The sequence below is a fragment of the Trichomycterus rosablanca genome, chromosome 6, assembly GCF_030014385.1.
Source record: "Trichomycterus rosablanca isolate fTriRos1 chromosome 6, fTriRos1.hap1, whole genome shotgun sequence".
In the NCBI taxonomy this organism is placed as follows: Eukaryota; Metazoa; Chordata; class Actinopteri; order Siluriformes; family Trichomycteridae; genus Trichomycterus; species Trichomycterus rosablanca.
Window position 1 is genome coordinate 6,330,405 of NC_085993.1, and position 14,886 is coordinate 6,345,290.

General features: G+C 40.1%; 1 protein-coding gene across 2 annotated transcripts in view; it reads right to left on the reverse strand.

Moving 5' to 3' along the window:
* Positions 1 to 2,357: 2,357 nt before the first annotated feature.
* Positions 2,358 to 14,886, reverse strand: part of lrrc8db (leucine rich repeat containing 8 VRAC subunit Db) — a 43,097-nt gene continuing 30,568 nt past the window's right edge. For both annotated transcript variants that reach the window (XM_062996540.1, XM_062996539.1), the window contains one exon: positions 2,358 to 4,914. In XM_062996540.1, the coding sequence (XP_062852610.1) occupies positions 2,405 to 4,912 (2,508 nt within the window). In that variant the 5' untranslated portion in view covers positions 4,913 to 4,914 and the 3' untranslated portion in view covers positions 2,358 to 2,404. The remainder of the gene's footprint in view (positions 4,915 to 14,886) is intronic.

The following is a 14,886-nucleotide window of genomic DNA, read 5'->3' on the forward strand; positions in this document are numbered from 1 at the left end:
CAAACTTTGTGGGGAACAGTTTGGGGATGGCCCCTTTCTGTTCCAACATGACTGCGCACCAAAGCACAAAGCAAGGTTCATAAAGACGTGGATGAGCGAGTTCGGTGTGGAAGAACTTGACTGGCCTGCACAGAGTCCTGACCTCAACCCAACAGAACACCTTTGGGATGAATTAGAGAAGAGACTGCGAGCCAGGCCTTCTCGCCCTGATCTCACAAATGGTCAATAATACCCATAAACACACCTAAACAAAGCCTTCCCAAAAGAGTTGAAGCTGTTACAGCTGCAAAGGGTGGGCCGTCATCATATTAAACCCTATGGATTAAGAATGGGAGTCACTCAAGTTCATATGCGTGTGAAGGCAGATGAGTGAATACTTTTGGCAATATAGTGTATATTCATTCAAAACAACAAAGTTTAGCCTCATCTCACACTAGTTAAAAATCCATAGCAGTAGTACGAAAAATATGTCCTCTTGGTACAAACAAATCAAATGGTGTACTACAGTCTTACACGTATGATGTACTTGGATTGTTCAAGGACATCAATGTCACAAATCAAACACTGTGTTTTTTAATAAACAGAATCTAAAATCTAAAACAGAACCTAATATCTAATGTCACTGACCTGCGCCTAACTTCACAGGAACATCCGGTAATTTGAGTCCATTTTCCATTATTTTTTTACGAGGGTTCTTCAAAAAGTTTCCGCCATTTAAAAAAACTCTATTAAGAATTTAAAAACAAATTACATCACTGTTCTACATAATCACCTTCTGATGCATTTTTCCCCAGCATCTTCTTTCAGTGTAAAGCTTCTTTGAGTGGTCCAAAAAGGGTGATCAGATGGTGCTGGCGGACTTTAAGCTCTCTCTTTTGTGTGCCTCTCAGACACAACCAACTACTACTCCTTCCACCCTGTGCAGAAGCTTTTTGAAGATCCCTCCATTTATCTTTAGTGACCGATTTATCATGATTATCCTTGCCTTGAAATCTATCTCAAGAAACACTGGGCAGAAGTAAGGAAAACACTATGGAAAGGGTGCCAGTCCATAACACATTCACTTACATACACCTAGGCGTAAATTAGAAGAGCCTGTCCACCTACAAACCATGTTTTCAGGACGTGCAAAGACCAGACTAACCAGTGCAAAACACATGAGGATTAAATCCCTAAAGCTTTGCTGCACCAACCCTAACTGTTGTACCACTGTGCCAGCCAGTCTGAACTTATTGCTCAAATCTGCACCCATTGTACAGCACAGTGGCTCAGCTGTGTTAAATTGGTGAGTGAACATGTAAGTGTGTCTTGGTAGACAACCACCCTGTCCGAGTTGTATTCATGCCCTGGTCAAGAGTTTTCAAATTGTGCCAGGCCCACTGTGACTGATCAGTATGAAACTTTAAAGTTACAATCAAAATAAATAAATGATGAACCACAGGTGTTGCGCCGTCCATTATTGGTGCATTCGGCATTCAGTCCATTTTAAATCACAGCAGCCTCTGACAGTACCCACCCTTCTTGTAGGTACAGCAGCCTTGAGCCACTAAGTAGAAAATCAATTCATTCATACTTTATCTATTGGTAGTTTATAAACGTGTCTTAACAGTACATTTGACTCCCAAAAACCTAAACCAGACAATCCCTAAACAATTCTTGTCCAGGAGTGGAAGAAATCAGACTCTGGTTAAGCAGGATAGCATTTGTGCTTCCTCTACTATTCAAAGCAATGTATACAGAGGGGCATTTAGTGCCTTTCTTCAAGCATGTTAATCTGCCCAATAATGCTGTATAAACTCTAGCGCAAAAATATGAAACTGGCTTGCTGGCTTGACAGGTTATCAAAAAGGTCAAACTAACTCTACCATGTCAGATCTATACTTTGGCTGTTTCAAGCCCAACCACAGCCAAGTTGCCACATTCGGTCCCCTAAGCAAGGCCACTTATCCTTACTCACTTGCACTGTAGTGGAAGCAAGTCTTACTTGGAAGTCACTTTGGTTACAAGCGTCTGCTAAATGCCATAATGTAAATGTAGTTGGTGGGTACAGCTATGAGTAAACTGACAACCTATTAGTGTAAGTGAGCAGTCCAAGAGAGCATAACTGACTGCATTCCTGCCTCCTCTGTTGATCAAAACAATGTATGGAAAAAGGTAGCAGTAAAGCCGTCCCACAATGACTTGATCTGTCTAATAATATTTGTACTACATTTTGGAAATATAACTGGCTAATACATCTCGAAGAAAGCAGAGCTAGTCTTTACCCATCTGGGGCAGTGTCTGGGAGATGAAGCTAGTAAGTGGGAACTGGCAACAACAACATTGAGAGTACACCATTAGAGAAGTAGCTAAGATCTTGGGGAGAATGTTAATTAAAGGGACACGTAAGACCCATACTTTACTCTTACATTCCATTAGCATAAGTAACATTGCTTTCCTGATTAATACTCTCTTTAACTTCAATCGGCAAGGCGTCAAAGAGATGGTCCTCCACCACAAGTCCACTTCGACGCAGAAGTCGGCACTGACCGAGTTGGGTCGGGAGCCGGTCCAGACAGTTTCCCTTCAACTCCAGATGTGTCAGCTGGACCAGCTGGCCAATTTTCTCTGGCAGAGAAGAGACACAATTATGGCCCAAACACAGTGTACGCAGCTTTGTGCATTTAAAAAGTTGCTTGGGCACCATCTCCACTTTGTTTCCTGTGATTGCAAAGTGCTGGAGGTTCTGCAGGAATCCTATTTCCAGAGGAATTGTCACAACAGAGTTGTGACTAACGTCCAAATATCTAAGTTTGAGCAAACCGAACAAGGGGACGGGCAAAGTCTCAAGCTTGTTGTGTGAAAGGTAAAGGGACTCAAGGTTCTTTACTTGGCTTATGGATTGTGGAATGGTAATGATCTTGTTGTGCCAGAGTTTGAGGCAGGTAAGCCGTTTTAGGTGCTGAAAGCTAATGACCTCCTCAATGGTGCGAATGTTATTGGATTTCAGGTCCAGTTCCTGTAGATTGGTCAAGCTGAAGATGGCGTGTGGAATTCTTTCCAGTTCACAGTTAATCAACTCAAGATCTGCAAGGTTAACCATCTTTTTCAGACTATTCAGTACCAAAAGTTTAGTACCATCATTATGAACCACAAGTTTAGCCAAATGGGGGGCAAGGTCTGTTATGTTTGTCGGGATCTTGGTGAGGTTGCTCTTTAAATGTAGGACTTTCAGATGCCTCAAGTCCCTCAAGGATTCCAAACCAATCATTTTATTGTTTTCAGAGTTTAGGTTCCCAACCAAGTAGAGTTCCCTTAAATTCTTCAACAGGTAAACCCAAGGGGGTATCTCTGCGACATCAGTAAACTTGACATGAAGGCACCGTAGGTGGTCTCGAAGAAAACTGAACCCCGTCTGCACAACTTTAGCAGGGCAGTGATACAAATGCAGCTCCTGAAGGTTGATCATCTGTGAGATCTTTGCCGTTATTCTGGCTTCCGGGATTAATTCGAGCTTTAGTATCTCCAAATCAGTGAGGTCAAAGACTGCATCGGGAACACCAGACAGCATGAACAAATGAAGCTCCTGCTTATCCTGTGGATTCCTACTGACATGCTGGCGCAGTTTCTCAAACGTCCATTCATGATTTAAGCTAATTTCTCGCAGTTTGTTCTCGCTGACCTCAGAAAGAAAGACGCCAAAGCGCTTGGAGTACAGCTGGTCGTACTGATCGACCATGTGCAAGAGGAATGCAAAGTCATTCTTTACATCTGGTATGTCGCTAAAGCTGCTCTCTTCTCGCACTTTCTCGAACGAGTACTCTTTCAGAGAGCGCCGGAATAGCCAGAACAGTGTGTGAATACATACCAGGCCATAAACGCAAATGAGAGCGATGTAGCTTATGAGCAGCTTCTTTAACATGAATGCCATATTATGTGTGCACTGGAATTTGGTATAGCCTGTTAAATGCTTAACAGGTGGATAACAATCATGTTCGAAATCAATGGAGGCAACAAACGTTGTTGTGTAACATAAGATCAAAATAAATTTAACTGTCTTTATTATGGTTTGAGCAACATAGAGTTTATAGATCAAGTCACTGTCCTCGACATGTATGCGAAACTTCCGAACTTTCTCGAAAAGCGCCTTGGCTTGTTCACCATCCTTCTTATCCAGAATGGTCATGCTTGGAACTTCAATTACAGGCTTTTCTGTAGAAAATTTAATACTGGTTTTCGCAATCATTGGTGTGGACTGGTTTGGACTTCCTTCCTCACTGCTGGTGGATATGTGCTTTGGTAACGAAGGGGCACCCGTCATTCTTTGTTTATTCTCTTCTGAGTCTTCGCATGCAGTCTCAGACAACGCCTTAGTGGTCCAAGGGGACTCAAAGCACTTCCCCAAAATGGACACAAAGTGCTCAATTTTTGAGCTTGTCTTTGGATACTTGAACCAAAAGTTGCTGCTGACCATCAGGATGATGGTGTGAATAAGAGCAAGATAGGGAAAGTACTTAGAATACCATGGAAGGGCAATATGGTAGCACATTTGGTTGACAAAGACATACTGCTGAAAGTCCATGTTGGTTTTCACCCCGGTTGGCTCAGCTGGATGAGAGAACTGCAGTTGTTGCACCACCGTGTCAGGCTGGTCTTTGCTTGCCAAATGAGCAGCTGCTAATGTCACCCGGTTTCCTTCTGTCCTGAGGCCAGAAGCTGTGTCTGGCCTCTGTGTGGTTGCAGTCTCTTTCCAGGAATCCAAAACAGGCAAGCAAACAACTTGGTCTTTGGTTAACTGCATTGTCCCAGCAAATATCGCTACCATGAGCATCACAATGCCCAGGTAATCCATAAACACGTCCCACCATGGTTTTAGGATTCGATAGGTTGGCTGGATGTCGTTCAAAGAGGCAACTTCCGTGAGGGTAAACATTCCTGTAAGAAAGAACATAAAACAATTTTTAGTTAAATTTTGGGTGGACTTTGAACACCTATACCGTATAATATAGCATTGATGCATAAATCCCCATACTTAAATATTCAAAAAATCTATCACAAGCAACTGATGGAAAAACTTTTCTGAAGGTTAACGTCCCTTCTGTTGAAGTTTTTTCTGAGGGCAGCATACCAACCTCCAAGTCACTTATAAAATAGTCATCAAAATAGTAAGGACTAGGGATGTAACAATGCACCACAAGACAGTTAAAAATCGATTCACATGTGTAATGATTCAAATTGGTTTACATGTATAATGAATCGATATACACTTTAAACAGCAGAGGGCACTGGCGCTATTCACCTCGCCTGGTTGACGTCACTACAGGGTTGCCAGGTTCGGAATTTACCAGCCAAATTTATTTATGTAAGGATACTTTCTTTATTTGTGTTATTCATTTATTTATTTAATGTGGGATTTGTTTTAAAAAGTTCATTTCAGTTTTTTTACACAGCAGCATTGTTTTGCATAGCTTGTACCTACCTCAGAAATAAAAGGACATTTATTATTTAGATAAATACAAGATAAGCACAAATACAGTATTTTATTTTATTGAATTCTTTTAAAGAGAAATAATAAAAGGAAACTTTGCCATAATTTGTCTTCAATTTCATTTTGTTGAATCAGTATCGTGAATCTCATCGCATTGTGAGTACAGTGTATCGTTACATCCCTAGTAAGGACTAAATAAGCCTACTCCTCAACAGTGTAGGATGTAATTTATGACCCAGCTTTGAGTCTGTGGATATCATTATCTCCTCAGCATTACACAAAGGTTATGTGTACATCCACAAGATTTTCACAATACAAGTCTGAACAGGAACACTATTTGTCAACTAAAGTTTATTGTAGTCAACATTAGCTGATTAGCTGTGTGAGTCTACCTAAGCTTATTCTTGGATGACAACAAAAGTACTCCAGTGCCCATGTGGCAATGTCCATCTTGGTAGCATGACAGTTTCTCAAACAATATATCTATCACCTGAGGGCTTGATGATCTAGCACATTCAGCAGTGGTTTCTGCCCTTGGCTTTTATGCACAGAGATTTCCTCTGACTCTCTAAATCATTTCAATATATTATGAACTGTAGATAGTGAAAGACCTAAATTCTTTGCACTTTGTACTGACGGACATTTCTCTCACAAAGTTTGGCAAAAACTGGTAAACCATGACCCATCCTTGCTTACGAAGACTAAAACTTTGGTGAATAATCCTTTTAAACCAAATCTTATCTGTTAAACTGCTGATTGCAACCTACAAGAACAGTGTCACTTGTACAGTTTGGACATGTTCACTGTGGGGTGTACTCACTTATGTTGCCAGCTATTTAGACATTAATGGCTGTGTGTTGAGTTATTTTCAGAAGACAGTAAATCTACACTGCTATACAAGCTGTACACTGACTACTCTAAGTTATATCCAAGTTTCATGTCTATAGTGTTGTCCCATGAAAAGATATAATGAAATATTTGCAGAAATGTGAGGGGTGTACTCACTTTTGTGATACACTGTATGTGTTGCTGGCAGAGACGTTTTTAAGAAGAATCCACATATTCTTAATATATCTAAAGGCCAATCAAACAATATAATTCTCCTCCTCTTGTCCATGTTATCAGCAGGCACTTCTGTCTTGGACAGCAGCATCTAACCCCATATCAGTATATAACTCGATTTCCTGTGGAGAGTGACACTTCCAGCAGCTTCTAATTATTTGTGTTCCTGGTTTTGATGGCTCCTTGGTTAAATCTTTCCATCCAGACAAACTTTTGCTTAACATGAGGGGACCGTTTGAAATATTATTTCTTGTAAAGGAGTCCACTGTTCCATGTACTTTGTACCATAGGGCTGTACCAACAATTATTAGTAGAGATGATGCTACAAAATGAGTTTCTCAGGAAAAAAATCATCAGCGGTAGAATATCTAGTAAAGAATTTGGAGGCGATGTCACAATGTAATGATGTTATGGAAATTTTGGGCCACCAAATGAATGATCTAAGGTGCCCAGCAGATGTTGTTATGTTATTCCCATGCTTTTATTGAACAGAGAAGTCAAAATGTGTTTTGCACAATAATTAAAACTTTAAAACATTTATACATAACATTGTCTATTCACTGCTTATTCAATCTAATATTGATGAATATTTATGCAGCATGCAGCAGGTCTCTGTCCAGTATCATTTTTTTACATGGAAAAGTTCTTCAGTTTACAAAAACCTGATAGCTACATAACACTTATTGATTTCATCCATATGATATTAGAGAAAAACACTTGTGTTCGCTCACCGGTGGAGTGTCCAAAAATAATGTTTTTTTTTTTTTTTATGGCATATCAAATTACTAGACTGTAAGAACTAGACGATAAGTTCAACTTAGATTTTTCAATTCTTAAGAATGCCTTATTAGTCAAATGCCCAACATTTCTGCAGGCTTTTGAGTCATCCTCACCCAGTCTTAGTGCCCATGCGCCAGTTCTGTTATGTCTGTACCAATTCTTTATGCATCCTCTCTACTCATGCTGATCTCCACTTCTGACTGAGGAGAGCGAGACTGACACACGCCCCCTCCGACACGTGTGCAGTAACCGACTGCATCTTTTCACCTGCATGAGGCGAGTTCATATGCGGATCAGCTTTTTGCACAGGGAGCCACACCCTAATCACACATCCCTCGACTCAGTGCAGGTGCCATCAGTTATCCAGCAGAGGTCGTAATTGCATCAGTTATGAGGTCCCTATCCACTTTCCCACCCTGTATGAACAATAGCCAATCGCTGTTTGTGTAGGCACCCTGCCCAGCAGAATGGCAGAGCTGAGTTTTGAACAGACGAGTTCGAAATGTCAGCTCTAATGCTTACTCTAAATATAAAAATCTTAAATGCATCTCTACACATGTGGATCTGTGCTTTTTTTTTAATTATTCGAATAATATTGCATATTTTGCATTATGTCTTACTATAAATGTTGAACTCTGCTTATCTTCTGATAATGCTATGCTAATACTAATGTTGTTAGGAACTTATTTAATATTCTATTCAAGCAGCCAAATGTTCAGAGTACAGTCAGTAAGCATTTCAAATGCATTTTTTTTGTTGAAACACTTAGGGCTGCTTTATGCTTCCATGCAACAGGCTTCTGATGCTTCTGTACGGCAAGAAAGGCACTTTGTAGAAAAATTCTCTGAACTAAGAGCACGTGAGAACTCCACCCACCTATGCCGTGACTGTTTTACAGAAATGTATGAATGAGTGTGGGTGAATTCTTCAGGCTAAGACATTCAGCACATCTGAAGCAAATGCAGCATTCCAGGGCAGATCACACTGTACTGAATGTTCTGACAAATTAGTACTCAGCAGTGTGACTGTACAGCCATAATACTTAGTACAGTAATGTGTGATTTGGGTCAGAGCCACTGGTTTGAGAAAAGGCTGTGTAAGATACATTAAACAGTAGACAAGCTTTGCTTCATTTCTTTGTCTTGGGTTTGTTTGCTAATTGTTCCCCTACAAGCTATTAACTTATTTAACTAAATGAATCACCTTTAAGGCAGCCGTGAAGCTTTGTTTTTCATTTTATTATTATTTTCATTTATTTTAAATTGTATTTTTATTAGTCCATCATGTCCATCAGAGACACATTTTCCTACCCCAGTAAGCTGCAAGAAAAAGAAACAAACTACCATAAAATAAGCCTAAGCTTACTTAATTAAGAATGAAACATTTTTTATGCATTTTCTCCCGATTTTTTAGCGTGTCCAATTTTTATCCAGTTGCGTTATGCTTCCTCTCTACTGGTGCTGACCCCCGGTGCCGACTTGAGGAGAGCGAACTGACACATGCTCCCTCCGACACGTGAGCAGTAGCCGACTGCATTTTTTTCACCTGCACCAGCCGAGTTCATATGCGAATCAGCCCTGTGCACGGAGAGCCACACCCTGCTCAGCATTATTCCTCTACTTTGTGCAGATGCCATTAACCGGCCGGCAGAGGTCGTAACTGTTATGAGGTCCCTATCTGGCTCCCTAACCCTGTATGAACAACAGCCAAACGTTGTTCATATAGCCGCCCAGCCCAGCCAGATGGCAGAGCTGAGATTCGATACGATGTATTCGAAATCCCAGCTCTGGTGTGCTAGCGTATTTTACCGCTGCGCCACCTGAGCGGCACAAAATGAAACATTTTGAATGTGTCACGAAACTTGTGCCCTCACCAGCTGCTACTACATGTTTACTTTCCGCTCTCTTGTTTCATATATCGTGACTGTCTTACTGTTCTTATGAAGAATGATCACTTTTGGGCAATGCCCAGACTCGGTTCTAATGAAGCACAGCCTTCACATTTCCGTAATATGGTTAGCTAATCATGCTTAGTAGGACATAACCATTTGGGTGCACAGCATTTATCACCAAGTGCCCATTTCCTCTTTTAATACATGGTGTCATCTAAGCCGAGAGACAGAAATATGTCATGACCAGTACAACACAATAGTCAAATCCATATCTGTAACATGCATTCAAAAATTATATGAAACATTGGTCTTATATTGCCATTTTGGAAAATAAACCCAACTGTCACCTTAAGCTGAGGTTCAATTTGTTCAGATGGTCAGATCGAATCCATAAACCACAAAACAAAGGGTCTACCATAAAAATGCTGCTGGAAAACAGGTCACATTGTTCACAATCGAGTAAGCTCAAAATCATAATGGGTTTGTGGCTGTTTGTCCATGTGATCAGCTAAAAACTTCAGGTAAGCATTGAGGTGCAGAGAGCGGGGGATTTTCTTGGTGTAGTATTGGGACACCCTTTTATTATTTTAATTTACATTTGCTAACAGGTGTAATCAATTAATTAAATAAAGAAAAGAATCCTGACCTCAGCCCCACTGGACAGCTTTGGAATGAACTGGAACATTAAGCCTTTTTTGTTCAACATCAGTGCCCAGCCATACAAATGCTCTTTTGAATAAATAGGCACAAATTCCCACAGACATTCTTTTAAGTCTTGTGTGAAGCCTTGTGTCACTAAGTGGCAAGCTTCAAAAGAATACACAATGCAGTTTTGAATAAAATGCATTTTAGTGTAAAAGAACGATCTGCAGTGTCGTCGCTTGGAGCCGTGAGAAAATGAGAAATGAGAAAAGGAGGACGGGGGTTCATGAAGAGGACGAGGGTTCATGAAACTCTATCGCTTCAGTCAAAGGGCACATCAAATCTTATTAAAGAGCTACAAAGCCACAACAAGTGATTCCAGGATAAGGAATGCTATGTACAGTTCAGATCCAGTCTCAACGTTTCACAGTTCACTAGCCACCATGTTGTATTTCCCCACAATGCCATAATTCAAATTAAAGGTGGAATTAAATTACAAATTACCCATTTAATTTATATAATGACCTACAACACTGAAAACATTGGTCTTTCATATTCACTCATTTCCTATTAAGGCTGTTCGTCCGATTATTCCAATGATTAATCGAGTAATCGAATAAGAAATACTTTTGCTTCAATAAAGAGCAAAAATACATAAGATAAAATAAGGCATGTCTCTTAAAACGAACTGCACATTTTTATTCCTTGTACAGTTTAGAGTTATACATTTTTGAAATGCAAAAACAAATAAATCAAAATGAAATCAAATTCAAATTACTTAAAATGTATACTGGCAACCTGAAACTAAGGCATAAATAATAATAAACAATAATACATAAACATTGCCTCTAATTTGTGCAACTTTTAGAACTAAAGGTTTCAGCTACAGCTCACGCATAACATGAACTCTCTCCCCCCCCCCTTTTTCTCCCACTTTAGCGCATCCAGTTTCTGCCCATCAATCATCCTCTCACTAATGCTGGTCCCTGCTCCTGATTGGGGAGGACGAGGCTGCTCCACACCCCCTCCGACACATGCACAGCAATCGAACATCCTGTCACCTACACTTCACGAGTGCAGTGCAGTACAGCACTGTGTATGGAGAGCCACACCCTCTACCGCACTCCTTCCCCATCTCCGTGCAGGACCACCAACCAGCCAGCAGAGGTCGTAATCGCACTAGTCTGAGAGAGAGTCAATCGTTGTTCAACAGAACAACAGGCCAATCGTTGTTCATGTGGCCACTCATCCTCAGCCGGCAGGCAGAGCCGAGATTTGATATGATGTATTCGAGATCTCAGCTCTGGTGAACAGCTGCGCAACCTTTAATGTTTTATTGGGAGGCTTTGTGGCATTTCTAGGCTTTGTGGCAAAAAAGTTCTGTCAGGATTGTATCTCCTAGATGAGGTAGATTTGGCGTTTGTGTGCGTGTACGCTTGTGTTTGTCTAGGCCTACAAAAAAGCCTGTGGTGGTTGCAGAAAAGTAGAAAAAAAGTAAGCATATTAACTAGGGCTGTCAAACGATTAAAAATTTTAATCGCAATTAATCTCAGAATTTCATATAGTTAGTCGCGATTAATCGCATTTAAAAAAATCTGTGTAAATGTTATAGAAAACAAGGATTTTTAAGTGAAATGTTACAATTAAAATGGTGAACACATTTTATGCTAAATGTACTGATGTTAAAAACTGCTGGGACAAGAGAAAACTGTAAGGGAGTTTTATTCACTCACATACTAGGCAGTAATACTATCCAAATGGTTTGATGGACATTTCTACACGAAGTGAGTGTGTTTTGACCCTTTGGGGCTTCCATAGTTCATGGAAAACGTGCTTGACTGAGCTGTCCGGTATTCTTTACCGTAACAGAAGGAGTTAATAAAAGTGTTCTGCTCCCGACAACTTGTGAATATAGCGTGTATTTATTTATTTATTAAGCAAGTACATCACTACGACGCTCGGTTACATTATGTTAACAAACCGCAAATGAAAAACGGTGGCAAGTCCGACATTAAAACGTTTGTAGTACCAGTCAAGTCTCAACATGAACTAGAATTTGCGTTAACGGCATTATTTTTTTTAATCGCGTTAAATTGAGATTGCGTTAATGCGTTATTATCGCGTTAACTTCGACAGCCCTAATATTAACCTAACCACAGCGTGAACACGTGCAAAAGTAAAAGTCGTCCGTTTGAAACACCGTGAGCTGTATATAGTTGTATGGATTAAATGATGATTTTTAGTAATCGAATTACTCGAGTTTCTCGAGGAATCGTTTCAGCCATATTTCCTATTTATATATTTTTCTATATTCCTATATATTCTATATTGCACAAAAACACTGCACCTTTTAACCCATGTGAATTGCACATTCAGGTATGAATATGTGAATGTGTGTTTTAGAGAGAGAGAGAGAGAGAGTTGTGTGTGATAAGATTGTCTTTATTGTATTTTTCATGCATTGCAAGCATCCATGTAACCAAAGTCAAATTCCTTGTATATGTGAGCATACTTAAAAAATAACACCTGATTCTGATTCTGATTTTACACAGTTCAGGATCTTGGGATCTTGTAAAACAGTGAGTCAGTTTCTCTCCTTTTATAAACAATGTCTGGGTGGTGGTGCTTTCAATAGGTAGGCGCAAACTAGCACCGCTAGCACAGCTGCAAGCACTAAAAACTGAGCGGCAAAGCTGCACCATGGATTACGCTCACAGAAATGCAGCGGCAAGTTAAGCAGCATCTCACTGCAGCACAAAAGTGATTCCTGAAAATGGCTAAAGACGACTGTTTCACGTTCTTAGTAAAGGGAACAGTCAAACTAGCCCAGCCCCATATATGTGGGCACAGAGAAGTCACCAGCTGTGACATTTGTAATAATAACAATGAATGAGGCCATGGCACAAATCTAATCAAAATCCCACAACAAACCATAAAGACCCTAAAGAGTTTAGGATGCATATATTATTATAACCACAAATGTATGTAAACCTTTTTACTTTAACAGCATTTCTTCAAAGGGTGTCACTGCCCAGACAGAGAAGAACGAGGCACTGAGGCATCTATGTTGTTGTTTTTTTAGTGTGAGGTTGTTAGCCTAAAAATTCTGAGTTCAAACTTTTCCCTTTTGAAGGAAGTCAAACACAGAAACAGGACTAGTACTGGCCACTTCAGTAGACCCTGGTCACTGTAGTTTTTTGCTGCCTATTCGCTTTTTTAGCAGCAACACAGATGGGAAGAGACCATAACCATTCATGTGGAAAGGCACGACATGGCCATGGTAACTGCTCGACCCCGCAGTGGGAACGAGACTATTACTACACAATAGTTTCCTGGACTCTGCCCCCACAGCCTTAAATTCTCTTCCAAAACTTGTGACCCTCAGTCAGCGTAGAGCTGGTAAAGGAACTGTGTGTAACCCACTGAACACTGACATCCTGCATATTTCCACTCACATTAACCGAGCTGCACGTTCATACCTGTTTTACCGCCAGCAGCCACATTCTTCTACTTCAGTGCACTAAATACTCCAGACATTACTTTGTTCTCTGGATTTACTCTGTGCTGCAGATCTTATCCCCTAATTGTGGGGTGTTTTAGGGTTGATTTAATGTTGAGGCAGCTGAGGACAGACACTGATGTGAATTAGACCTGTATGCAACTGGATCTTTTTCTCAAATATGCTTCGTTTGCCTTGTGGGGTGGTGGGGGGTGGAATAAATAAAGTAACAAGATGGGCATACAACATGGACCCTAATAGACATCATGGCAGAGCAGTAATTCGCAGTTGTCGTCCAGTTGATCATCAGCTACGGAGCAATTTAGGACAATTATAGTGATTACAGCATGCTTAAACCAGTAGACCCACAAACACAGTGTACATATAATTAAAGAAGCTATTCGTTTATATAATTTGCTTACATTTGGTTAATTATTATAAATAAATCATTAAATGAACAGGACATGTCTAGGACAGGGTAAAGCCAAGTCAAAATTAAAAACACTTGTAGGAAACATGTACACGGTTGAGCCAATATATTAACAGAATTGGTCAGACCAGTCGACCTTCTATTTTAGGTGCTTTCAACAGTGGAAAGGTGTTAGCAGAAATGCAGAAAATGTTAGCATGGACACTTTGTCTGGCCGGCGACTACACAGCTCCATACATAAAATAACTGGGTCACCAGGATTAAAATGATCTGCAATTTCAGAGTAGATCACAGTAGATCGTCTGTTGCTACATACCAGACACAATAGCCTTTGTGTCTTGAAGCAGCCTTTGAGTCTTGGCCGCCCAACTACTGTTACTGTTACCAGTAGGTATTCATCCCAGCTGCCTTTGAGCACCCCTTGCTGTTTTGGAGATACCTAGATCCTAGTCGACTGGCCATTACAATTTTATCATATCATAATTATTTATCATATCATATCTGCATTTAACATGTGGTGACTTCTCTGTGGCCATATAAACAGGGCTGGTATGACTGCACTAGGAATGTAACGATGCACCACAGGACAGTTAAAAATTGATGTAAAAATGTGTAACGATTCAAATCGGTTTACATGTATGATGAATCGATATTCACTTTAAACAGCAGAGGGCACTGGCGCTATTCACCTCGCCTGGTTGACGTCACCACAGGGTTGCCAGGTTCAGAATTTTCCAGCCACATTTATTTATGTGAAGATACTTTCTTTTTTTGTATTATTCATTTATTTATTTAATGTGGGATTTATTTCATTTCAGTTTTTTTTACACAAAAAGGGAAATATTTATTTAGATGAATAAAAGATAAGCGCAAATACAGTATTTTATTTTATTTAATAAAGAGAACTAATAAAAGGAAACTTTGTCATAATTGGTCTTTAATTTAGTTGTGTTTAAAAAATCTGGAAAAAATCGTATCGTGAAGCCAGTATCGTGAATCGCAGTATCGTGTGTAGAGTGTATCGTTACAGCCCTAGACTGTACATGGAATACATGTCTCTCACCAAAGTTGGGGTCAAAAACCCAAACTGTAACCATTTGCTTAGGGGAAATTTA